The sequence below is a fragment of the Orussus abietinus genome, unplaced genomic scaffold, assembly GCF_000612105.2.
Source record: "Orussus abietinus isolate OABI.00-Male unplaced genomic scaffold, Oabi_2.0 scaffold199, whole genome shotgun sequence".
Taxonomy (NCBI): domain Eukaryota; kingdom Metazoa; phylum Arthropoda; class Insecta; order Hymenoptera; family Orussidae; genus Orussus; species Orussus abietinus.
In genome coordinates this window covers 32094-60054 of record NW_019394470.1, presented here as the reverse complement: position 1 = coordinate 60054, position 27961 = coordinate 32094, and the positions used below count along the sequence as shown (strand labels likewise).

The following is a 27961-nucleotide window of genomic DNA, read 5'->3' as shown; positions in this document are numbered from 1 at the left end:
GCGCTATCAATTGATGGTGTTCTTCAACATATATGAAAATCAATAAGATCGGGGGCGGACACTTGGGAATGTTTCCTTGTGAGACAGATGGCTGAAATCTACCACGTCACAGTATGGTTACGCGACTTGTAGAACATTCTCCGGAGCGGAATCATTGGTTTTCAGACCAATGAATCCTTACGTTAGGTTATGCACAGTTCTGATTGCTTTTCCAATCTCGACAAGTTTGGTGATTCAACTGATGAGCTGAGTGTGACCCTGGCTTTAGCAAAACTTGTAAATAATCGTGTGCCCCAAAAAAATGATTTAATGAGTAGTCCTGCAAAATCCCGGTATCCAATATTGCGAGCTGACCATATCGACCCGATCTTTGCGACGTGTCCAAATAGGACCCTTCTTTTCTGACATCGCCATGAGGTCGGATGGAGCAGTTGTTCATAAATTTCATTTTTGTATCATGTATTAATTTACTGTGCCTCGGTTTTAGAGAAAAACCACATTACAAACTTCAGAACTTATTTAAATCCGACAAATACGATAAGATTATGTGTAAACATAATATCAATCTGATGAATAGAACGAGTCAATATTTTCATTTATAAAATTATTTGATAGGGTATTGCATTTTTTACAATACATTAGTTGGAGGAATAATAAAATAAACATGGACAAACGATAAGCTTTTCCATTCAGATGCCATAAATATTAAAACATTTATATTGTCTTTATTACGTTAAATTGTGTGTATCTAACCTGTTATGTTTGAAGAATTTATCCCAACTCTCCAACATGCAGAACCGTTTTTACCAATTGCCCAAACTCGACCGTTAATCCCACAAGAAATACCGATCAAGGGTTGATCACTGGGTATATGTTCCCACAAAATACCCTAGAAAAATAACGATCGAATATATTTTAGATATACTGTGTAAAGGGAACTTAATTGCAATACTATACCATTGGGCAGAACTGAGATACTCCTCGTCTATACAGTGCCTCTCCGTTAGTTGCGACAGCCCAGACGTGTATTGGAGAATCTGGGTCAGCACTCTCGGAAGTCTATTTTAAATTTAATTCGTTATCAAATTAAACTTTATTTCCTTACTGTACATATGATAACGGTATATATACTCACATATAATGATAGGTCAATGACCTTAGTGTTTCCCAATTCTTGCCACGGACCACTTGTTGTTAATTGACATTTTCGATACCATCGGCGTCTTCTCACGTAGTCTGTAAATTGTTTTCGTCCGTGATATTGCGATGGAAAGTCTGTAGCATACTGCCATCCATCACGATCTACACCACCTGGAGTATGGAAATCGATGAGCCAGTCCGATACCTAACGTTAAATGTATGACAATTTAGAAGGGATTAAATCATTAAATTCGTTTTTTCCGACAAATATAAAATTATTTAGCCATTTCCCAACAGTGTACAAGTAAAAAAAACTTCACGGTAACTACTACAATGGTAACTTTATGGGGCGTTAGTTTCTGTGTAAAAAAGAAAATATTTCTTGTAACGAACAAAATAATATACAATGTCATGGATGATGAGAAGGATGGAAAGGAATATGATTAGTTTGAAAAAATATCAGCATACGCACCCAATGCCAGTGCATCGATAATAACTTGGTGTGTTCTCTAGTACGTTTGTGTCGTCCAGTGATGTCACTCCACATGTATCGATCTGTAGGTAGTCCATGTGATGTATAACCAGTCACTGGATTCCAGCGCTGATTTTCATACACGAAATAATTGTAAAAATCAATCATCGAATTAATTCCGGTATTGTCACCTCCTAATCCTGAAATGAATGTTAGAATTCAATTTTTTTTTTTATTCTTATACGCTACTGTTTATGTAATTATGGTATTACCTTTTAAAAAGGAGCCACCCCAACTATTGGTATAAACCCAGGCAGTATTGTCATTTCCAATGCCCCAAGTCACTCCGTTAATACAGGTCTCAACCTTTTTTAGATGTCCGCCCATCTGGCGCCAAAACATTGCCATTGGCTCAATAATCATCTACATACAAATTAAATGTTACAATTTGTAAGAAATTATACAATTAAATTTACGGAAATATACTAAGAGGTACGGTTTCGAATAGGATCAGGAAACTCGGCAGAGTTTCGAGCCAAATACATTTTTGAGCGAGAAACTCATAGCGTAGAGTGATGCGAGAAACGCGCCCTGCGCGTTGAATTCGAGCGAGACGCTGCAGAGTTCTATACAGTAAGGATTGAGATTTCAGGAGTGGGGGAAATGGAAATATAATTTCTCCATTGCTAGAGATAAAGAAACAAACTTTCGTTCAATTAAAAAAATCCAGCAAAAAATCAGGACTTTTTCTACATTTACCCGACTCTGATTGCTGCTATCTACGTAAAGATATGGCACGGTAAGTTTTCGGCATTCTCAGAAACGTTCTCATATCGTCATCTTCGTCCCTCCAGTCACGGGCTACTATTAACCACTCACATGCTAGGTAAATCTTCGTACGACTTTTCGCACGACAATCGATGGCGCCCTTCGCGAAATGAAAATGAACTTCGGCACTCAGCGCCGTAACGATCGACGATCACACCGAGTACGATGCGTCAACGCGTCGAGGATGAAAAACCAATCAGAATTGCGCTTAACCTCGTGGTCATTTCCGTTGCAGTTCTAATTGGTTTTCATCCTCGACGTGTTGAAACGCCGCATCTTGACTTCGGGTGCATTCAGAGGAGACAACTGCTGAGTGATCGGTTAGCACTCGTCTGCTGAATGGGTACGTTCACTCAACATGTTTACTGATCAGACCAATCAGATCGCATTTTTAGCAGAAATCGCAACGTGTTCCCAACTCATCGGTAGCAATTCGACGATGTCGTCAACGCGTGTTGAACCATAATGCGGAGTAACTCCAGTCAAGGACGCGATCAACTACGAGACATCGTCATCGGGACCGAGGAACTCAAGAAACACAATATATGCGAACATCCGTTTTTCGTCGAAACTGTGTTCGAGGAGCTCTGTACCCTTATGTAAATATTTGTCATTTGGTTGGAACAAAAAAAATATCAATTTAATTATTATTATGATGATTTCCATCGTTTCATATCACCTTAGTAAACCTATCCTGGACGTGGCGCATTATAGGTCAGCATACTCGAGATCAACTGCTGTAGCGTAAGACGCGAGGCATTTAATTCAAATCATCGGGCGAGTCGGCCATCGGCCCTTAAATCACCTCCGGCTCTTTCATTTCATTCAGGGATAAGACGCTTGCGTACGTATGACCCCCCTACTTTGTAATGGCCGTTCTCACTATGGTGGAATTTCATACAGGTGATAAGACACTCGCGTACGCATACCTCTCCTACTTCGTAATGGCCGTCCTTCCTATGGGCAATACGCGTGCCTTTTTGTAATGGCCACTCTCGCTGTCAGCGACACGTGTGCCGGTGGGGCCCTATACATCCCTCTTTCTCGCCAAATAACCTCCTCACTACTCGCTACTCTCTACTCGCGCTCTAGCGTATCCCCACCACTCTCGACGATATGGGAGATGACTGCAGTGGGGTATGTGACGTGGCGTGACGTCACAGACCATCTCGGTGCCAGTGACGTCATTTGTATAGTCTACACGTAGTGGCTCCAATACTACTTATCTGATTTTACTCTGGTCATTTATTCCCGTACCCTAATCCGACCAACTTTTCCGATTCCGTGCTCCTGACGTGAACCCCCCGACTCTGCCATTCGGAGCTTTTTCGCAATTTCTCATAGCCGAGTTGGACTTTCTTAGCTGAGGTTTCCGAAGGGCTCGCGGCATATTGCAGCATGTTTGGCGTCCTTAAATAAATTCAGGCGGGTTGCTCTGGTCACCAATCCGAATTCCACCGTTTCAGTTGAGATTAGGGTTTTCGCGAGGAGGCCACACGGGGTATCAATTTCCAGGGCGTGGGAACGAGTGGACCCAGATATATGTTGCAATATTTACTGAACGTAAATAAATAAATAAATAAATCTGATCAATGCTTACTCAGAGAGCATGTATTACTTTATTACGTATTTACGCGTTGCCCATACGGAGCTGCGCTCTTGAGCTAAATAAAAATGTCTCTTTCTTCCTCTGCCCCTCTCGCCCGCCCATTTTCCCGCTTTCCTGCTCTCTTCCTTCGCTCTCTCTACTCCTTATATTTGAGTCATTTTTGTTGAAATTTTAGATAGGTTATTTTTTATATTACAATTCTAATATTACGATTTCGAACCCTTACGAACAAGTAAATTAAACCTATCAAGATGAATAATATTCATATAAGAATTCTTCAATAAGTGAAAATGAATGTAAGTAAACCGATTAATAAGTAAATACAAGAATAGACGTACATATGTAGATTTATACACCACTCTGCTCAGCGTCATGAAGCCTTTAATTCGTAAATGCGTGATACTTTCTGGTGTAAGGCGATGACCGTAACAAGTAAATTCGTTGTTGTTTATGAATATCCTGTATCCTCGGTCCTCACAGTTGATACTCAAGGTAAAACTCAAGCCTGCCTTTATAGGGCTTTCATCGAATCTTTCTTCAGCTCCCCATTGTCCATTGTGGAATGTATTTCTCACAATTATATTTTCCTTCAATCGCGGATTGAAGTGAAGTGCCACATCATGATTTTCCGTTACATTTTTTTGTTTCTGAGGCACAGTTGTGTAACAAACTAGATTCACTGTTAACCTAATAGAAATGTTACGATTAGTTTGCAACGGAAATATGAATAAATAAATTTCAAAAGAAGAAAGGCAAACTGAATTAATGACTATTAATGTCAGCCAAACTATAAGCCATTAGTAGCCCTACAATGTTACAATTATTATGATATTGTTTCAATAGGGTCTTATTGTTAGATGTTATTGCCACCATTATTAAAAGTTATTCATTGACCATGAAATATGTTTTAATTTTATTGGCACAGAATCCAAGCAGTGCCCATGCAATCAACTTACATATATTACACATTATATTTGTCGCATTTTGCTGTTTGCAGCTTGGAGACAAGATAACAAAGGGTGTGCTAAGTAATACGCGATCAACTACTCGACAGGCCTCATAGGCGACTTTATAATTAATTAATATAGGTAAATTCTGCACAGTAGAAAACAATACTCTTGGGTTTTTCAGCATTACCTTTAACAAGGATAGCAATGTATAAATCGTGGGCGGGAATTCTGTCTCGCTGCATCGGATAGTTTATTTAAATCCAAACACGTAGCATGATGTGAAAGGTGCTGAAAAATTTAATCGACGTCGGCAGAAAAAACTCTTGTAACTGACGCATCATCTGAAACAATCTTTGATTTCCACCCTTTTCAACGGTAACGCCATGTTCAATACTTGAGTGGTATCCTAAGCTGACTCACCACATTGCTGACATTTATATTTATGTTCACGTTTCTTACACTCTACATTGAGAATGATTCGAAATAAAGAACTCCATGTGTCATTTTAATAGAATGATTATAAACAGATTGAAGTAAAACTAAAAAAATCATTTGAATGTATGATTTTTGATACGCTAATTTAGTGTTAGGGTACGCTAACAAGGAAGGTACCTGAGGTGTCCCCTTTCGATTTTGTTCATTTTTAAATATGTTATAGAGGACTAAAATCTAAGGGACCAGTGTTTTTTTTTATCGGCGGATAAACACTTTTAGGAGGTGAAATCAGGCTTCAAAGTTGGCCGTGCAAGGGGGTGAGTTGGTTGTTTCATATAGAGGCACTCGACCGATTTTCATGAAACAACCGTCAAAATGTAGGGAATGAAGAATTATGAAACATGCTTTTGGAATTTTTTGAAAAAATTCATTTTTAAGGGGTGAGCCACCCCTTTGAATACTTCTTTTACCGCTTATGCGAGCAGTAACTACTCCATCCAAATGAAACTTGGTTAATTTATAGACCAGAACAATACAAAAAAAGCATATTTTGTTTTTTTTAAAAACAAATTTTAAGGTTTGTAACAATCCTTTAATAAAATGATGTATAATCTCGTTTTAAAACCAGCTTTGTACGACTTTCTTGGACTTAAATGACTTTAACGATTAAAATGAATAAAAGAATACGATCAGGTACCATCCGATACATTCGAAGGGTAAATTACCCCTTGGGTTCAAAGGAATGTGATTCGTATGATATAAGACAATGGAGTTAGCTCTCCTCGTAACTAGTGCGTAGCCGAGTGGTAACGCCGCGCGAGCGAGCAGTATGCAGTGCCAGGTTTTCAACCACTATCTGTACGTAATATATTATTTTGTCATCTTTAAGAACGATTGTTATCAAACATTACTGCGAAGGAAAAATAGAAAGTGAATCACATGTCTGGACGAACCGCGTGGACGGATTACATTGTTTTATATTTAGATTGTATTAATGGAAAAACTGAACGTAACCGTGTTTGTATTTTACATTGCAACTGTAGTTCTACGATACCTCGGCGTCTCCGGTTACACGCAAAAATTAATTGCCGCTAAATGCGACAGAACCTAGCGGTCGATTAGTGTGTCATAATAAGATTGTGACGTCGTTGATAATGAGTCTAAAAAATCGTGAATCCTGGAGACTTGGTCACTCTTATTTCGATCTTTTTGTAATCATTCTGTTGAAATGACATATGGATTATATGGATCAATTCCCGCTCTCTACTTCTTTTGATCCCGCTCAAAAGATTGTCCATGCCTAGGTTATGCCATTTCAAATAATACTCGATGTAACGTGCAATAGAAGCCAATGTAATTATGGACGCCAGTAACGTGGCGCACCGTTCTTTGTTACTATTTGTGCCCATAATTATGAAAGTGGTCTAAGTCAAAATTAAAAAAAAAAAAATGAGTTTATCAGTTATTTCACGCCATATTATTTCAAACGAAATTAATTCAATGTAATTTCGAAACAAAAAATATATGACTTAGACCACTTTCATAATTATGGGCACATTTGAGTATCCAAACAATGTTACCGTCGAAAAGGGTAGCGACTAGAGATTGTTTTGTATGGTTCATTAGTTAGACAATTTTTGTTTACTGTCGTCGATCAAGTTTCTTAGCGTCATTCATATCACCTTAAAATAATTCAATGTATTGATGACCGCACACACATGCTAGGGATATATTCAAATTCTGCTACTTCAGAATTTCAAACATTTTTTATAGTGACTGCTAACAGGCAACAAATAAGTCAGTCAGCTGATAATGTCTTTTTATATCGATGTTCGTTGAATAAAAAATACTCATTCTATAATATTTCTGAAAACTGTGTAAGATAGTACTATTTGTGAAATCAGTTAAAATGAAATTCACCCGAGTTTGATTAAAACATGATTAGTTACCAAGACCGTAATTTCAGATCATCAAATATTAATCGGCATACTAACCTGTCAGCATCATCATGTACATTCGCAGATATTTGAATAGAGCTTCCTGGGCCAAATCCGTTTTGCAAAATACATTCAAAAGGTAATTCTTTACCAACTACATCCAAGTTTTGGGTATACATTCCATCATTAACTTCAACCGCCTGAAAGTTTATTACGAAAGAATGAAATGGCATTATAATTCATTTTTGATATGTAAACCTAAACATACTTCATCTGCTATGGTATTATTAACAACTTACATCGGCATTATCAGTATCAAAGACGAAAACATCCCCAAGTGCAGTTGTTCCCCATATCGAACTGGGTCCAGGCTTCCCAAGTAGATTATTTAATTGGCAAGATACTGTAAAAATACTTGCTTTGAAGTAAATAGCGGATAATACATTAACATATTCGCGACCACATATTTGCAATGCTGCGATTTTACTCAAGAGCCCAGGACCATTTATTTGTGATAGTTTCAAATGCTCTAAGAAAAGCTTGGGCTGTGGTGACGGTTTGCCTATCAGACCGTGGTAGCGAACGTGATAATAGCGAATATCAAGAAACTCGTAGCGGTGAGTGATGCGAAAAACGCGCCCTGCGCGTTGAGTTCCAATGAGACGTTACAAAGTTCTATGCAGTACGGATCGAGATTTCAGGAGTGGGGGAAATGGAAATATAATTTCTTCATTGCTACGGATAAAGAAATTCATTTTCAACCAACACAAAAAATTACTTTCGGCGGATCCGGCTCGATGAAATGCGGGTTACTTTTATAATTTGTAATCCAACGTCACCTGTTACCAAAGTAATCCGTTACTGGCCAACTCTGAACAGCTGTCAATATAATTACAAACGTCGGTAACGTAGATATTAGGAAGAATTTTTTTTTTACTGAAGTCAGTTAAATTTCTCGATGGGTTTCACACCTTGAAATTGTCAGGGTGACATGACAAGTGCTGAGAAGTTTAATTGATGTCAATAAAATAAAATTTATTTACATCTTTCTTGGTGATAACGTTATTGTGGATACCGAAGTGGTAACACAAGCTGGCGCGTCGCGTTATCGACATTTATATTTATGTCGAGGTCTGTTACACTCTACATTGAGAATTATACGAAATGAAGTGTTCCATATGTCATTTTAGTAGAATAATAATAAAGCGATCGACGTAAAACTGTCAAAATTCCATGGATTCATGATTTTCGATACTCTAATGGATCAACGGTGCCATCTGTGACATTTAGCTGTAACCAAATTTTTGCTCTAAAAACACGTGGTACCCACGGGACACGGCGGCATTCTCTTGCAATCGTTCGTGAAAATATTTTCGATATTTTCCCATCTGACTCTGTAATATTCCATTTCTATAGTATTCTAAATGTTTTGAGCCAGATCCCGAAATTCTTTATTTTCGATTCAAAGCTATAAAAAAGCGTAAAACATCACAAACGTACACGGACGACAATATGTTGGTGCTAGTCCGTGATAATTACAGAAATTATTTTGTAAAAATAAAATTTCATGTGATTTCGGAATCTACTTTAGGGCCTCCATATTCACGCGATAAAATTTGGAGCGAATCGGTGCACCCAATTCGGAGATAACTTTTACGAACGATTTGACCTCTCGAATAGATGCAGACTGACCTTTTCATATTACCTTAAGGGCGCTCACCACTCTAGCGATTTTGCAGGGCCTCACGGGGACAACGATTCCGTACGTATTTCTAAACCGATCGAGCTTAACGAGTGCTCATATCGAAGATGAAACATTGATCCGTGTTTATATAGGAGCGATTTTCGATAAGTGGTCATTTTCATATAAAAAAGTGCAACGACATAATTTCAATGCCCTTTTACCGAAAATCGCTCCCATATAAACACACGTCAACATTTTATCTTTAAAACGAGCACCCATTGAGCTCGATCGGTTGAGAAATACGCTCAAAATCGTTGTCCCCGTGGAGCACCTTTTTCAGGATTTTCGAGTTTCTCGCGAGGAATTTTGGCATTCCTTGGCAACCGTTGCCGACTCTAGGCGGAGCGTGCAACTGGCGTGTGCGGGCGGCCGGGAGTCACCCACGTTTCGGCGCCCAGTCCAGAGGCGTCTAGCCGTTCTGTGAGTCCTATACGTGCAAAATACGCACACATTTTTCGCCCGTTGCTAAACACCGCCCATTGTACGTCGCGTCTCCTTCATCCGAGCGAGAAAGTACGTTTTAGTTACCTCCCACCGAATTCGATGCTAATGCCATCTAGCGGTGGAAGTCATCGTCCCCACTTTGGTGGTGAACGCCGTTAACCGTTTGTATCCCAGGGGTTGTTGAAAAAACATTGGTAAAAAATGTCGAACAGCGCAATGGCGCTGCTTAGTTGAGTGCCAATAGAGTCAAGCGGCGCGATAACGCTTGCTATTTCAATAGCTCAAAGAGCACCGTCAGATATCCATATCGTTCAAATGTATTGGTTTTTTTCGACATGAAATCTAAACAGCGCGATCGCGCTGCTCGGGACCCAAAGGGTTAAAGACTACAGGGAATGCAATAGTCGAGTTACCACGTCAAAGTGAATACATAAAAACGTATAAAGATACAAATCAGCTGATATTTTTTACCGTACAAGTTGTTTGTAGTATTACGAAAAATAATTTGCATATACCTGCAGTGAGATTAGCCATCCAATCTTCCATATCTCCAGTGCTCGCAAATTGAAGCCTAAGAACTTTTGAAATTCGTAGTCGAGGTGTGTGAATTGCCAGTTGTGGAAGACCAGGTTCGCTACAGCATACCACACATAAGATTTCAGAAAGCGGAAACTGCGTCTAGAAATAGAACAAATGAAATAAGTATGATAGAATGAAAAAACAATTAAGGCATCTTGTACACAAACCGGCAAACGTCGGCTCCGACGCTGGTTTTCTGTCCGTAATAATATAAATAAATGAGTGTTACATTTTTTTCTTGCAAAACAGTCGATTACAGCGCCAGTTTTGCCGGTGCGTGTGCAAGCAGTCTAATGCTTGAAACTCTATTGTGTACTTACAATGATTGTTGCCCCATCTGCATTTAAAACAGTTAACGTTCCCGAGTCTAATGAACTAGCATCATCGTTGATCCATTCTAATTCAACTATGCAATCTTCATATGTAGAACTACCTTTAAGTTTACAGCGGGCATCACTTTTTTTAATCCATGACGATCTAATGGAAAATTAAAAATTGTAAATTGCATTAACTTCGAAACATAGGTACCAAGTTTTAAAATTAATACTAGTGGGTCAGATCCTGTTACATTAACCGTTTGAGTCCCAGGGGGTATTGAAAAAACCCTGTCAAAGAATCCCAAACAGCACAATCGCGCTTTCTCTAAATGAGTACGAAAGGCCCAAGCAGCGCGATAGCGCTAATTTTATTTTATGTCGATAAATCCCAAGCGGCGCGATAGCGCTTCGTTTATTTTATGTCGATGAATCCTAATCGGCGCGATAGCGTTTCTTGAATTGTAAGATGTATTATTTACATTAAAAGAAGGAGATGTACTTGGGTCAGTAAATCTGAGCGCGCGACTTCGACAATCGGTGACGCACCGCTAGTTGTCCACAACGCTCGAAATGTGTTGGGTTTTCTCGACATAAAATCTGAACAGCGCAATCGCGCTGCTTGGGACTCAAACGGTTAATGGTACTATGCGGTCTCACAAACCGCAGTATGGACAAAGGACCCTGCACTGATTGAGTGCTTGGGTTCCAGTGAACTTGGCTGAAACTGACATATATAGTGGATCTGGGATCTAATGCTACCATTCGCTATGTTTTCCTACAACACGTCCATTCATGAGACAACCAATTTCACCCCCCATGAATTAGTTTTCGAAAAAACAGCCCGAATGCGCGCAACCTACTCGTCCAAGCAAGAAATGAAAACCTATAATAACTATTTAGCAGAACTAACCCAACACCTTGAAACTATTCGCAGAATAGCGCGAGCGTATCTCAATATTTCAAAAGAAACCTCCAAAACAATATACGATCGGAAGATAAAGCCGATCGAATTTCAAGTCGGAGACATGGTTTACGTCTTGAAGGAACCTCGAACCCATAAATTTGACCTCCATTACGTAGGCCCCCATGAAATTGTCTTACTCCTGGAATTAAATAATGCCCTCCTAAAAACAAATCGGGGAAAAACGGTCTTAAAACATTAAAATAAATTAAAACCGGCCGTCGAGTGTGAACCAACGAAAATCCCTTCGTCAGTAGAATAGACAACCTTAGGACCTATCGAATGACAACTGCCAGCGACGAAATCGAACGAGACACCGCACGGGAAGTGCACGAAACCCGATTCTCTGGAACGCACGAAACAGCTATCTACCAGCGAACCTCTTCGCGCCACGAAATCATGCAACCAGCCGCACAGCTGAAAACCCTTCCAGTGGCCCTAAGGACTTTCGGACCGCCAAAGGAAGCTGACAAATATTGAATAAAAGTCAAAATATGAGGGACATCCCATGGGAAGACACCCTTGCCTACAGAACACTGCTGCAGCTGAGGTGCGCCACCCCCAGATACAGCACCCTTTGGTACCACCAAGACAAGAAAATACACCGCTGCAACCGGTGCTACTTCAATTAAACCCCGACTCCGGTCTGGCCCGAGTTCACCCTCACCCACCGGCATCGGCTGCAAACCCAAAACCAGCCCCAGGACCGATGCGTCCTCTGCCACAACAACTTACTGCGAACCCAACCGGCTATAGACTGCCGAGGCTGTACAACAGCCTTTCAAAAAACGACGCCAGAAATGCTCTCGAAGCCAGCGAACTAAATCTTGACCCGCGTTGAGAACCCCAACTAAAGGAACACGCTGAAAAAAAAATCTCTCTCTCCCTCCCCCTTCTGCCCTTTCTTATATTTTCCTTTTGTTGCTGTCTGTTTATTATATAATATATCCCCCCTCTCTTCTCTTTTTTTATGAAACACCACATATTTTTCGATTTTTCCTCTTTTCTCTTTTCTTTTCTTTCTTCTCCTTTTTTCTCCTTTTTTCTTCTTTCTTAAAATTAGAAGGGATATGGAACGTGGGACAAGGAACACGAGAACCACAAACCCAATTTTAGGGCCATTAATCATGTATTGTTACAATTTCCTTTTACTTCAAAACTATATTATAGATATATTTTCTTTTCTGCATCCTCCGTACTCACTACTCGTCCCAATTCTCTTCGGGAAGGAATCCCTCGACAGGAAGTGAACCCCCCAGACGTCCTGCTCCTGGAACCACTCGTTAACTTGGCGATGTATGCTGCGGCTGAGCCTCAGCATTAATAACACGTAGCGAGCGGTCCAGCGCATCGCTCCCTGTAACAAAGAGGAAGAATTAATACCACATCGCCAAAATTATAATCATAAGAAAAATCACACATAAGCATAAAACTCACCATATGTACCAGGGTCGGAACTTCCTCCCAGACCCGTCGGCTCACCAGTCAGTATCGCCACCGGCTGGTTCCCAAAGATACCAAGACAGAGTCAGAGTCAGAATTTCCACCAGCCATTCTGTGTTAAATCGGTGATACCTCTCGCAGGACATAGAATCGAATGAACCGGCAGTGGCAACGGCTTGGCCGCGCGCGGAAATCACCCACTCGGCAGATCCCCATCTCGCTCCAAATGCAGAATCGCGGAAACTAACACCTACCATCACTCAGCTCAATCCATCTACTTACCTTCACACATTACAAATAAGTGTATTTCCAGACGGACACGCACACTCCCAACACAGCCAAAGGAGCACTGGCACGAACACAGAATGCACACTTGAGCACACCTCCTCACCCTAGCTCACCTGGCCACGGGGTTCTTCGAGGACACCGGATGCAAAACAACCCCCATCAGAAAATCTCCAAGAGTTTACTTTGAGAAAACCCGGGAAATCCGGACATTTCACGTTCGGTGGCGACCGGTCACCGCGATTGAAATTGATGCCTTGCTCGTAAAAAGGCTGGAAATAGCTTCCCATATCAAGGATGCCGGGGACCAGTGCCGAAAAGCCAATGTCAGCTGAATCCATCTACTTACCTTCACATATTACAAATAAGTGTATTTCCAGACGGACACGCACACTCCCAACATAGCCAAAGGAGCACTAGCACGAACACAGAATGCACACTTGAGCACTCCTCTTCACCCTAGCTCACCTGGCCACGGGGTTCTCCGAGGACACCGGATGCAAAACAACCCCCATCAGAAAATCTCCAAGAGTTTACTTTGAGAAAACCCGGGAAATCCGGACATTTCACGTCCGGGGGCGACTGGTCACCGCGATTGAAATTGACGCCTTGCTCGTAAAAAGGCTGGAAATAGCTTCCCATATCAAGGAAGCCGGGGACCAGTGCCGAAAAGCCAATGTCACCTTCTGTGAGGCCAGCGAATGTACTCTGGGTATCAATGGACTTATGAGCGAAACGGATAAATACGTACATTTGCTTAAAAACTTGATCCCGGAAATATCAACCCGGAACAGACTCTCTAAACGCGGAGCTCAGCTATCCTTCGTTGGAACCATCAGTAAAGCCTTATTCGGCACCCTCAGTTCCGAGGACGCCGAATATTATAATCAACAATTAAGTCAGCTAGAGATGGACCAAACCCACATCTCGCAGATTGTAGGGAACCAAACGCATATAGCAAAATCGGAATTTCAAAACATTTACCAACGATTAGATAATCTAACCCAGGAAATTACCAGATGTTTGCAAGTTGCAAAAGGGATAGCGAAAGAACTAAACCAGAAGAGCCTCGAGAAACATCAAGAGGCGTATAGAACAGCCATTTGGCGCTGGATAACCGCCTTGGGAAGTCTGGCCTAGGAATAACGTTACGGAAACTTGTTAATAACGGATGCTGTCCTTTTCGCGCGACAAGGAATACTGCATCCCGCAATCCTATCTCCCGAGCAATTGAAAAAATCTGTCGCCCTGATATAGGAAACCTCACCCCTAGAATTTCCCCTATCAACCCAGGAACTTCTAACAGGCTCTCTCAACCATACCGTCGAAGTGCAAACCCAATAGTAAGAAAATCGATTAATCCTCATCCTAACCTTCCCCCTCCTCGACAAGGAACCGTTTCAGTTCTATAAAGCATACCCGATTCCGACGCAACAACCCTATGGTACAATGGCGGACATGAATGCCTTCCCTGCAGATACGGCATCGCCTGTGCAGGATGGGAGGGCATTGATGTCTCCCAGTGTACAATGGCGGACATAAATGCCTCCCCTGCAGATACGGCATCGCCTGTGCAGGATGGGAGGGCATTGATGTCTCCCAGTGTACAACGAAACCAATAGCCGCTCACGTCCTACCAAGGACACCTTACCTAGCGGCATCCGAGGAGCAAACATACTATTTCAGCCCGGAAGAACAGTTCATTCAAAAATGCCTTTCCCACCGTCACCACCTCCTGTGCGAACTCACCATTCCCACAGATTCATCGACAATATAATTATATGAGAAATGAGAAAAAACTTTATGTAAACATGTCTACATACATTATTTTATGCGCATATTCTTTATTGTCAAAATGAATCTTTATTATTTAACACTAAACGTACCACCGCCGGGTCAAATAACCATTTTTCAATGGTATTCGTAATGGGATTATAAATTGTCAGTAGGTTTAGTGTTAAATTCCAAATAAAATACCTGGAAGCTTTGAAAATGGATATATTCGAAACTTTCCTTCCATAACCATCTATACCATTCTCCTCCTCTATACCATCATAACCACTATAACATTCTATATTCACTTTTCGACAGCGATATAAGCAAACGTGCCGTCCTTTTTACAGACAGTTCGAAACTGTAACCACCCAGTAAACACAAATCAGTTAAATTTAACGTAAATCCGCGAAATTAGAATAACATCAAGATGATGTGAAAGTGGCATGTGAGGAGTCAATCGTTTATCAAACATCTCTTCTAGATAAGTAAACCGAATCGTTTGAAATTTTACCACGTGAATATGAAGGCTCTAAGGAAGATCTTGACGACCATGAAATTCAATGTTTTATGAAGCATTAATGTTTATAATAATGATACAAAGAATTAAATTTCATGAGCGACAGGACCTTCCTTAGGTCCTTCATATTAACAAGGCAAAATTTCAAATAATTAACTACACCTAGTTCGGAGAAAAGTATCACAAATGAAACCACTCAGATGCCCCATTTACATCACCTTAAAAATCAGTTATTAGAGACAACCTGTATCAGCACTTATCGGCGCTTGGAATCTTGCAAACCGCACTCGGCCATGTACATTGTTATGATACCTGCTCCACTTTATCGGTAACAAGAACAATAGCCTTCGACCACTTTGCAATTCCCATTCAAGAGATTGACTTAGACGCTGGGGTTCTCCTGTTGCTTTTTAGTCTAACATAACCCTAATTACACACGGCAACAAGTTATGTCTCCCACATTTAGGTATTTTCTTCTAACCGCTCAGAAGTATTGTAAAATATCGGGACCACGCTGTTCTCTCAATCGCCACGTACAGGTTATATTTGGCGTAAAAGAATAACTTTCTTCAGAAAACAGGATTCAATTCTTACATTGATGAAAGGGTCATGCATGAAACTTACTTTTCAACAGCTCTTTCGCAGTTCAGAAGATCGTGGCTTAAGTCCTTGACACGATTTTTCAACTCATTTAAAATGAGTATTCTCCATGGTTCTGCCAGTTCTTCTAGTATTGCGTTATTTGTGTCTAATAGCCTAAAAATTAATAACCATGTAATTAGTGGGCTGAAACAAAGGATTTCCACATAAAATAGAAGATTACATTCACAGGCGAATTACCTAGGCTAACATACATTGTGAAAGGTAAAATAAATCCAAGCCTAAAAATTCACAATGCCGATATTGAGCAGACTTAAACATTAAAAATAAAACTGACTGCATGTTATTATCTTACAAAATCCTAACACTTGACAAGTAATATATCTTCGTACGGTCCAATTGCAAGAATTTGCAGTTATATTAATGCGCTTTAAAGAAATAAGAATTCTGCACTTGTAAAGAGGACCTTGCCTAAAGTCGAAAACAAAACATAATAAAAGACTTTTCTTTTCCAATAAAACGCAAACTTGCCAGGGGGTACTCGATACACTTAATGTTTTACATATCTATAAATGAAAATTAATTATACTTAAATGTAATAAGCAGTAATAACATTGTGATGGGTTAGCCCGTCACCTGCGTTTAAATAACGCGCCGTTCAAGCGGCCAGACGTCGACGTTGCCGTGCTGGCGGAACCGAACAGTGCCGAGGAGGCCCGAAGGCGACCGGGAGCCGACTGGGAAGTACTCTTGTAAAAGACGTAAAAACAGGTGTGTGCGTGTGCATGTGCGTGCGCGCGGGCGTGTGTACTTCCGAAGAAAAGGGACCTTTGGAACTTGCCACGGCCAGAAGGTCCCGGAAAACGACATCCGGACCTGCCATTCAAAAAGACGTCCCAGAACACCTCGAGGAACCCCCCCATCGACCTCACAGGAAGTCGGAAAGCCAAGTTGCCGCGACACGGTTCGAGCCGGCTTACCTCGTGCACCGCCACCCCGACGCCAACCTCAACGCGCGCATAGAATAAGATAGACTAAGCCATTGATTACTTAGTGTTACGTCCGCCGTCTCATGTATCTTAGCGAAGACTCGGAAACGCGACTTCCTGTACATCCGCGCATCAGGAGATTCATGTATCTTAGCGAAGACTCGGAATCGCGACTTCCTGTCTATCTGCGCATCAGCAGATTCGGGTTTCCGTCGTTTCGACTGCACTCGATGGGAAAATATTCTCCCCCACTACGATTATTCCGGACCATAGCAACAGCGAGACCTCCGAGACTACGAAATTATAAAAAGACATCGGCACTTCCATTTTCGACTCTGAAGAGAACAGACCTCCGCAATTCAATTTCCGACTCGGCGACCGTCACGAACCCGCGAGTTTCCTTATTGTTAGCTTGAAAACGTAACAGTAAGTTAAGAGTTCGAATAAATTCGTGTAGAGAATTTCATCCGGACCGTCTCTCTCTCTCCCTCCCGCCCCATTGCCGTTTCTCAATAACCCAGTTACAACATAAAACAAGTGGAGGGGTTAAAGTATGCAAATGAAATAGTGAATGATAACTAATACCATATCATATAAGAAAGATATCTGGTGACATAAACCTGGCTTTATAATATTTTTCAGTACCTTTTATATATAGAAACATAAGTCCTGATGTAACGCAAGCATAGTTTACACGTCTTTTTACGATTGTTTTCGGTACCTAAAGTTGGCCTGTCTGACAAGGAAGGTACCTGAGGTGTCTCCCGCCGATTTTGTTCATTTTTAAATATGTTATAGAGGACTAAAATCTAAGGGACCCGTGTTTTCTTTTATCGGCGGATAAACACTTTTAGGGGGTGAAATCAGGCTTCAAAGTTGGCCGTGCAGGGGGGTGAGTTTGCTGTTTCATATAGAAGCACTCGACCGATTTTCATGAAACAACCGTCAAAATGTAGGGAATGAAGAATTATGAATCATGCATTTGGAATTTTTCGAAAAAATTCATTTTTAAGGGGTGAGCCACCCCTGTGAATACTTCTTTTACCGCTTACGCGAGCAGAAATTGCTCTATCCAAATGAAACTTGGTTAATTTATAGACGAGAACAATACAAAAAAGTATATTTTGGTTTCTTTCGAAAAACGAATTCTAAGGGTTGTAACAACCCTTTAATAAATTGATGTATAATCTCGTTTTCAAACCAGCTTTGTACGACTTTCTTGGACTTAAAGGACTTTAACGATTAAAATTAATAAATGAATACGATCAGGTACTATTTTCAACATTAATTGTCACATAATAAAGTATAAGGTAAAATTTCATGCCCCGTTTTTGACAATAATAACCTGGGCAACGATTTAAAGTTAAATTATGACTATGCACATGATTTAAATCTGTAAACAAAGAGTAAATCCGTCAAGGAATGATTATGTACAAATGTAAATAATCATCCTGCTATCATTTCTAAGTAAATATTAAACATGATATCACACCATTCTAATTTATTTAAGGTAAAGTGAAACAGGTCGACCAATTTGAACGAAATGATAAATAGATTCTTCTAGATATCTACGTTACCGACGTTCGTACTTATATTGACAACTGTGTTGAATTGTATAGGGTATTGTATCCCATATAGAAAACTCCATATGTCGTTTCCGTACAATAATTATAAAGAAATCCAAGCAAAACTCTTGAAATGCTTTGGATTTATGATTTTTGATGCCCTAGTTGACTGCAGAGTGCGATTTTGCGACATCTGAGATTCAGTGCCAAATAAATTTTCTCTCCGAGACCTCTTATTACCATCGTTTTAGCATAGAAGCGCTTAAAACACTTTTTTTTTCTCTTTATCCCGTTTCAATGCGAGTTTCTTGATTATCAGAGTGTTCTAAATAATTGTTCTGAAACTTTCGTTTCCTATGTCAGAGCCTGTAATAATTGATCTAAATATGAGAGCTCGATGCCATTTTGATTCGGATCTAGGCTAAGTTAAACAATTATTTTTCGAAGGTATAATTTTTCAAAGTGTCAGGATGATTTTTAAATCCTCACGAATCATGTGTGAAAGTTTTAAATAGTTTGATTGAATACCCTTAAAAAAAAGTGTCTTATTCGAATTGATTGATTTGATGGAAGTTTCACTTCACCTTATTACTCCGTTAAAATGTCTTATATATAAAATATACCATTTTGGAGGATTTGCTGGATCAATGGCACAAGCACCGGCTTCAATTTTGCACCATGTAATGTCACACTCCGTCCAATACATTGTCATTCCGCTTTCTTCCTCACCATAAAAATTTAAATCGCCATTCGGTTCTGGATCGAATATGCTATCATCAGTTTCAGGATGTGCTTCTGCACCTACCATAGATCCGACTGAATGAATCGGACTCCATGCTGCTGGGTTAACCTACAATGAAGAACGAATTGCCCGTAAACCACTCCAGTAATTAAATGTTTACTGTTATTACTTTCTCGGCTTTGCGTGATTTAAGTTCGAAGAATTTTCATGTTATAAGGGAACAAAATGAGGATATACATGTCCAGGTGTCCGCTCCCGATATTGTTCGTTGTGATATACCTATCCTGAAGAAGGTGGAGGGATTTCAACGAAACTTGGCCTACGTATACGTTGTATCAGGACCATGCAAAAAACAATGTTGTTTAACAATGCGGCACCCTTCAAGAGAATGAACTATCTTTAAGGTGAAGTGAAACACGTCGAGGAACTTGATCAACGTTGATAAAGACGATTTTTCTAAATGCCTACGTTGCCGACGTTCGATTTTATATTGACAGCTGTGTCGAATTATATTGGGTATTGTACCAAATGGCATTCTCCACAGTACAGTAATGATAAAGAAATCGAAGTAAAACTCCAGAAATCCTCTGGATTCATGCCTTCTGGGGCCTAATTGACTGCGGAGGGACCCCCTGCGCCATCTGTGATTTCCAGGTCAATTAAATTTGCACTCCGAGACCTCGTATTACCATCGTTTTAGCATAGAAGCGCATACAACACTTTTTTTGCCTTTATCCCGTTCAAATGCGAGTTTATCGATTACCAGAGTGTTCTAAATTGTCGTAAAATTGTCCTAATCCTTTCGATTCTCATATCAGAGCCTTCGATAATTGTATATTGATCGAAATATGAGAGCTCGACGCCATTTTGGTTCTGGTCTGGACTGAGTTAAAAAATTCTTTTAAAAAATCCAAATTTTGAATGTATCAGGACAATTCTTAGATGGTCAGGAGTGACGTGTCAAAGTTTCAGACAGTTTGGTCTAATACCTTTAAAAAAAAAGTGTTGTATTCGAATGGACTGATTTGAAGGATGTTTCACTTCACCTTAAATCATGATTTCTTTTTTATAACATCTCGCAAGTAATTAAATCTATTTAAATAATGATTATGCTACATAAATGCTCACATAAAAATAGAATCTACACGGTTCTTGCATTTTACTAATAACCATTTAGATATCAGTTCATGTAGATGGGTATATGTATGTAGCATATAGTCTGACATGGTGGATTTTCGTCACCGGTCATCTTCCCCGTAATTCACTAACATGCTCCTTTTGAGAGCATAAAATTATCCGGGTCCCGCGGTCACTGACCCTTTTGGAGGGGGGATGCAATGAATTTTTAAAATTAATTAAAGTGAAGTGAAACCCATTGAGAATTTTAAATAAGATTCTTCTAAATACCTACATTATCAATGATCGTATTTATGTTGACAGCTGTATTGAAGTATGTTGGGTATTATTTAAAGAAACGTATTTTCATGTACTATTCAAGAAATTTTATCTGTAATCATGTAACGAGAATTGCATTAAATGGGTTAGGACCATTTTAGAACAAGATTTTACTGCTTTTCGTTAATTTTGATTGCCTGTAAACATCCGTTTTGTTTGGAAGAAGCATTCTGTTGCTCGAATAGATTCAAATTTTGCGCCGCTCCCGCCGCTAATGCTTTGTGCGGCCGTAGCTGGCAGCACGTCTGCAGAGAAGCCATTCATGCTCGCCAGTGAACATCGTGTTCGTTAACATTTTAGAACAAGATTTTACTGCTTTTCATTAATTTTGTTTGCCTGTAAACATCCGTTTTGTTTGCAAGAAGCATTCTGTTGCTCGAATAGATTCAAATTTTGCGCCACTCCCGCCGCTAATACTTTGTGCGGCCGTAGCCGGCAGCACGTCTGCAGAGAAGCCATTCATGCTCGCCAGTGAACAACTTGTTCGTTACAAAGAAGTTCAAATTTTGTTTTGGATGTACTTACCTTAATTGTACTGCTCATTCCTTCTCCAGAAACAACAATTGATTCACCAGATTTCTTTAAAGATTCATTAGATATAGTTATGTCATTAACATTTGTGTCAGCTAGATTATTCATAATCAGTGAGGTTTCCGTCCTGAAACGATTATATTATGTATCTACTAACATGTATAATATAATGATTACAGGTACCAGCTATGTTAACCATAATGTTTCTCACCGCTTTTTTGTTTCGTTATGGTACAATTCTTGGAATGATAATTCCTGAGAACTAGACGCCAGAGTACTATCACCAGGATGTTTCCATAGTTTTAGAGAGGTAGGTGTTGGCGCCGAGCGCGACTGTTCTTCCCATTCCTTATAATTATCAGTGCCATCACTTGAACTTTGGGACCGATTCTACAATTAAACGTATTACATTTTTCTATAAAACCGTAGGATAAGAAAAAGATAAAAAGGCTACACGGAAGAGAAAAAGTGAAATATTAATCATGTAACCATTCGTTATTTAAATTAGATCAGGACTTGCACCTGTCAAATGTAACAGTTCGCATTCGAATGAGCATGTGGAAAACAGCTCTATGCTTTTTATGTTTTGTAATTTATAAAGGAACATACTTTAGAATTATATTCTTACGATATCAATTAAAGAATTTCAAACAATTAAAGAATTTCTTTTAGTGATTAACATTTTTATTAATACATTTCATATTAACGTAACTCCGATGTTGGCTTTCTTTATAGTAAAGAACCCCGATCTCCCCGCGTCGCTAGGACGTGCTGAGCTAATTCGGTTTGTTAGTCGTCGGCGACATTTATCTCGTCACGTATCGCCGTTTGGGATACCTTTTCGCGTTGTTTGGGACAATTGTTTAGCACTGTTTCGCGTTAGAAGATCACCCGCGCCCTCACGCGGACTCGAACCGCTCCCGTCCCGCGTTGTGCACAACGACCGACCGTGTCGTGTAACAGCGGTGCATATAAAGACAACGAATAAAGTTATTCAGTTAATAGGATCCTGGTGCGAATACCTTAAACGGATTGACCCTCCCCCTCTCTGTGTCCCTCAAGAATATTTCTAGGCTAGTCGGTCTTTATCCGAAACTCTTACAATGTCCTCTTTCTTTTGGTACAGGTGAAGCCCCTTCTTGTTCTGGTATCCCCGTAGGTGCTATTTTGTCACCGTACTCACGCCGGGTGCGTCACAATATATATATATTTCTGATAAATATTACTTACAAGAGAAACCCAACTTTGATGACGTTGTTGTAGTACACCACTCAAGCTACGTTTACTGGTAAGGCTGAGACTGGCGTTACTACTTGCTCTACTTAATTGTAATGGCACGTTAATCAACCGCCATTTCTTTCCTGTTAGTTCGGATCGAGTAATGCCAGTTCGAAAATACAAACTCCGATCATTGTATCCAATGCCCCAAGCCTTGAAACAGACAAACATCATACAAATAAATTTCAAAAAATAAATTGATATGTCTATTTATGTAAGCTCACCGAGACTTTCATTCATTGAAAGAATAAACATTTGATGGATCCTTAAGGTTATACGAAATATGCTGAGAAATTTAATCGATGTTGATAACAGAAAATTCATCTATACTCTTTTTGATGGTAATGCCATTCCGAATACTTAAGTGGCAACATAAGCTGGCGCGTCACGTTACCGACATTTATATTTATGTTGGTCTTTCACAGTCTACGTTGATAATTTTGCGAAATGAAGCGTTCCATACACCATTTCAGTAAAATAATAATAAAGAGATGGACGTAAAACTGTCGAAAGAGGACGCAACATAGGATGAGATGTTTTTTGGTTCCGCCATTATATTCACGTCATCATCGTGCACTTTTTCTGCCACATGGCGCCAGTAGTAGCGCCGGCATGACTTTTTTGCACTTTATTCACGGCGGATGGCATTCTTATTCTAATAGTTTTCAAACGATTTTATCAGCTGATATAGCTTGTGTCACTATCATATTCAAATAATAGGGTTATACATCCGATTTGATTGATTGGTGGATTTGCGATTGCTTCTGGCTTGTTGCACTAAGAAATAAATATTTTTAAAAGTATTTCTGTTCTGAAAATAGGGAAGGAACAACAATATGTATTATATTCATTAAATAAATGTCATGACGATATCTTAATATTGTAATGTCGTAATGAGATAGAGGTTATAATCTAAGCCGTCACTTTTCAGGTAAGGCAATTCAGGGTAGAGAAAATTGAGAATCCTGTTTAAATATTTAATGAAATATTATTTGTAGAGTTGTTTTAATTAAATGTTGACTTGAATGTTCAAGCAGTAAGTAGTTAAAAGTCTAGTTCTAATTAGAAACAGATAGTCGATATATGTTGGCTCGATGTCAGTCATGTATCGACTCCCATCATCATGTGGATCTCCCATGATCATTTATCGAAAGCCTTTACATTTCAGTCCAAAGATTCAAGTCCACTCGTAAAGGAGCAACTAGCGACAGGTTTTCCAAGGGAAATGTCCTTAATTTTACTGAATTAGCGGAATGAAATACGTAAGAGATTAAATAGCTTCGAGGCTTTGTCTGTAAATTACTTGTATCATTAAAAATAATGTAAGATATGTATTAGATGTAAGAATGTGATGTTCTCGCTGTTTTTTTGTGAAAATGAGTGCTTTATTTAAAGTATGTGGTACAAAATACGTCATTGAAAGTATTGCCCATCACTGGCCACTACTTCTGCCTATCTTTCTGGCAGCATTTGAATTCCCCGTCGGAAAAACGATGCGTCATTTGACGCTATCCAAGAATCGATCCATTTTTTGACGTCTTCATAAGAATGGAAGTGTTGCTCAGCTAGGCCATGTGCCATTGTGACGGAATAGGTAATAATCAGAAGGGGCTATGTCAGGTGAATACGGCGGGTGGAGTAAGACTTCCCATTTAAGCGTTTCCAGGTGTTTTCACTGGTTTTGCCACATGTGGCCGAGCGCTGTCGTGTAACAATATCACCTTGTCGTGTCTCTGTTCATATAACGGCCGTTTTTCCTCCAGGGCTTTGCTCAAGCGCATCAATTGCAGTCGATAACGATCTCCTGTGATGGTTTCTTTCGGTTTGAGCAGTTCATAATAAATTACACCCGGTTGATCCCACCAAATGCAGAGAAGAAGCTTTGAAAGTATTGCCCATCACTCGCCACTACTTTTGCCCATCTTTCTGGCAGAATTTGAATTCCCCGTCGGAAAAACGATGCGTCATTTGACGCTATCCAAGAATCGATCCATTTTTTGTCGTCTTCATAAGAATGGAAGTGCTGCTCAGCCAGGCCATGTGCCATCGAACGGAATAGGTAATAATCGGAAGGGGCTATGTCAGATGAATACGGCGGGTGGGGTAAGACTTCCCATTTAAGCGTTTCCAGGTATGTTTTCACTGGTTTTGCCACATGTGGCCGTGCGTTGTCGTGCAACAATATCACCTTGTCGTGTCTCTGTTCATATAACGGTCGTTTTTCCTTTAGGGCTTTGCTCAAGCGCATCAATTGCAGTCGATAACGATCTCCTGTGATGGTTTCTTTCGGTTTGAGCAGTTCATAATAAATTACACCCTGTTGATCGCACCAAATGCAGAGAAGCTTCGAACCATGGATATTTGGCTTTGCGGATGATGTTGATGCATGGCCGGGCTTACCCCATGATCTTTTACGCTTAGGATTATCGTACTGTATCCATTTTTCATCGACAGTTACGACACGATGCAACAAACCTTTTCTTTTCTGCCTTTGAAGCAGTAGTTCACACGTGAGAAAACGCCGTTCGATGTCTCTCGGCTTCAATTCATATGGCACCCAATGTCCTTGCTTCTGGATCATTCCTAACGTTTTTAAACGTTTCGAAACCGTTGTATCATCTACTCCTAATGATTTTGAAAGTTCCGCTAACGTCTGACATGAGTCTTCATTCAGTAATTCCTCTAATTCTTCGTCTTCAAACTTTTTCGGTGCACCAGAGCGTTCTTTATCTCCAAGGTCAAAATCATTATTTTTGAAGCGTCGAAACCAGTCTCTACATGTTGTTTCCGATAAAGCATGTTCACCGTAAGCTTCAACAAGAATTCTGTGTGCTTCAGCTGCAGATTTCTTCTGAATAAAGTAGTGCAATAAGATTCCCCGCAAATACTCTTTATTTGGCACAAATTTCGACATGTTTGGAACCAAGTAAAAAAAACTCTGTTTACACTGTAGCGAACTAACACACTGAAGTTCAAGCTTACCGATAGTACTTCCTTGTAGATGCGTTACCATCTGAAATGACATCGCCGCCATCCCCGACGAACCGAAACATCATCGACAAGGACTCGAAGACGGCCCCAGTGGAGAAACCAAGACAGTGATGACGAGGATTCGGAAGTGGACACCACCAACGGAGAGCACGGAGCCGACGGCCACTCCGAGGCGGAGTAGCGGTAAGAAGCGGTGAACATCCCAGGGACGCGACACGTGGGTCTCCATCCCTTCCCTATACGGCCCGAACTCCATGTCGAGAAACCGGGTGGCAACTACCCGGGACCTAGGTCCCCAGCCTTAACAGAGATCGAACCAGACCCGAGGACGTTCGCATCTACCCGCAATACTCATTCCGACCGAGCGGATGTCGCACCGACCTCGACGAGCTCGCCGCATCCTCCGCAACCTTCTCGTCACCACAGAAAAACAAAACGGCTTAAGGGCACTCACCACTCTAGCGATTTTGCAGGGCCTCACGGGGACAACGATTCCGAAAGTATTTCTAAACCGATCAAGCTTAACGAGTGCTCATACCCGAAGATGAAACGTTGATGTGTGTTTATATGGGAGCGATTTTCGATAAGTGGTCATATTCATATAAAAAAGTGCAACGACATATTTTCAATGCCCTTTTAACTAGGAATGAGGTGCTTGATCGAAAATCGCTTCCATATAAACACACGTCAACATTTTATCTTTAAAACGAGCACCCGTTGAGCTCGATCGGTTGAGAAATACGCTCAAAATCGTTGTCCCCGTGGAGCACCTTTTTCAGGATTTTCGAGTTTCTCGCGAGGAATTTGGTCATTCCTTAGCAACCGTTGCCGACTCTAGGCGAGCGTCCAACTGGCGTGTGCGGGCGGCCGAGGGTCACACACGTTTCGGCGCCTAGTCCAGAGGTGTCTAGCCGTTGTGTGAGTCCTATACGTGCAAAATACGCACACATTTTTCGCTCGTTGCTAAACACCGCCCATTATGCGTCGCGTCTTCTTCATCCGAGCGAGAAAGTACGTTTTGGTTACCTCCCACCGAATTCGATGCTAATGCCATCTAGCGGTGGAAGTCATCGCCCCCACTTTGGTGGTGAACCCCGTTAAACCGAACAGACTTCACAGCTTGCCGTAGCTATTCCGTCGTTATTCGCTATTCCGTACCACGGAACCGTACATCAGTACGGGTCATCAACAAGGCGAGCCCGCAGTCAACAGCGACGGCATCGGCAGTAAAGTTAAATATCGAAGCAATGATATTTGTAATATCACAAGTATTCCTAGTGCTTGCCGTTAGGTGACAGCACGACCAACTCGGCATTGGCCGAGTAAAACCACTCTTTCTTAACCATTTAAAAGTAGAAACATACAATGATCGTAAACGTTATGTCTGAAATATACGATAAACATTCATAAATTGTTAGTGGCATTGTCACATACCTGGTCATTAGGAGCAATCGATACCGAAGTCATTTTACTCATCATTTCTACCCATCCTGTCCCAGTAGCTAATTGCACACATACACCACTCATTTCTCCCTTAATGCCCTTCCGAAACCAGACATTGCCGTCATTAGTTACTGCCCAGACAGCATCCATGCCCACGCTTACTTGAGTCAAGCGTATATCTTTCTGTGGAGGATCGACCTCCGTCCATTCATCACCTGCAGAAAGTACAAATTATACATATATTCAAATCGTTGTGAAAATAAACGATTTCCTTACCGGATGGATTTGCTCTCGTAATGCCGGTCCGAACTAAAGCTTTTCCATTCGTTAAGAGTACCCATAGCAGTCCTGTTAATCCGACGCTAACATGAGAAGCTTCGCAACTGACAGGTAACTTAATGGAATTCCACCGCTGACCTTCAGGGCATGTAGTACTAACACCAACTCTGAACATTACCTAAAATGGAGATAGCATACGATATTCACTTGTAAAAATATACGTATAAAACAAGCACTGATCATAAAGACATTAATTTATGATGTCTCGTAGGTATTAACAAACTCAAAAATAGAACAAAAATGATGGCGCACAATATGGAAAATTAAACATAGCATTGAACGTGTTTTGTGGAAATTCCAGTAGGTATGATAGTACATTTAAGGTGATATGAAAATGGCTTCTGTGGCATCAAATTATTTATAAAATTTTTCTCCGAGGCGGGTGCAAAGAATTGTTAGAAACTTTCCCATGTCACGTAGGCACTTCTGTACCTCCAAACTTAGGGAAAAATCATAAATCGGTACGCGTAAGACAGCCATGGAAGTCCGAGAACAAATCACGCGATTAAGGGCGCTCACCACTGTAGCGATTTTGCAGGGCCTCACGGGGACAACGATTCCGAACGTATTTCTAAACCGATCGAGCTTAAC

General features: G+C 40.5%; 1 protein-coding gene across 2 annotated transcripts in view; it reads right to left on the bottom strand.

The window, feature by feature from the left end:
* LOC105694388 (tectonin beta-propeller repeat-containing protein) overlaps positions 1-27961 on the bottom strand; it is a 58529-nt gene that overhangs the window by 13440 nt on the left and 17128 nt on the right. For both annotated transcript variants that reach the window (XM_012415012.1, XM_012415013.1), the window contains exons 6-22: positions 27308-27488; positions 27023-27246; positions 22550-22750; positions 21531-21709; positions 21314-21446; positions 19215-19441; positions 16062-16193; positions 10459-10615; positions 10075-10237; positions 7671-7774; positions 7429-7571; positions 4388-4736; positions 1885-2035; positions 1613-1812; positions 1136-1345; positions 958-1059; positions 754-889 (exon numbers count right to left, since the gene is read on the bottom strand). In XM_012415012.1, coding sequence (XP_012270435.1) covers positions 754-889; positions 958-1059; positions 1136-1345; positions 1613-1812; positions 1885-2035; positions 4388-4736; positions 7429-7571; positions 7671-7774; positions 10075-10237; positions 10459-10615; positions 16062-16193; positions 19215-19441; positions 21314-21446; positions 21531-21709; positions 22550-22750; positions 27023-27246; positions 27308-27488 — 2992 coding nt within the window. The remainder of the gene's footprint in view (positions 1-753; positions 890-957; positions 1060-1135; positions 1346-1612; positions 1813-1884; positions 2036-4387; positions 4737-7428; positions 7572-7670; positions 7775-10074; positions 10238-10458; positions 10616-16061; positions 16194-19214; positions 19442-21313; positions 21447-21530; positions 21710-22549; positions 22751-27022; positions 27247-27307; positions 27489-27961) is intronic.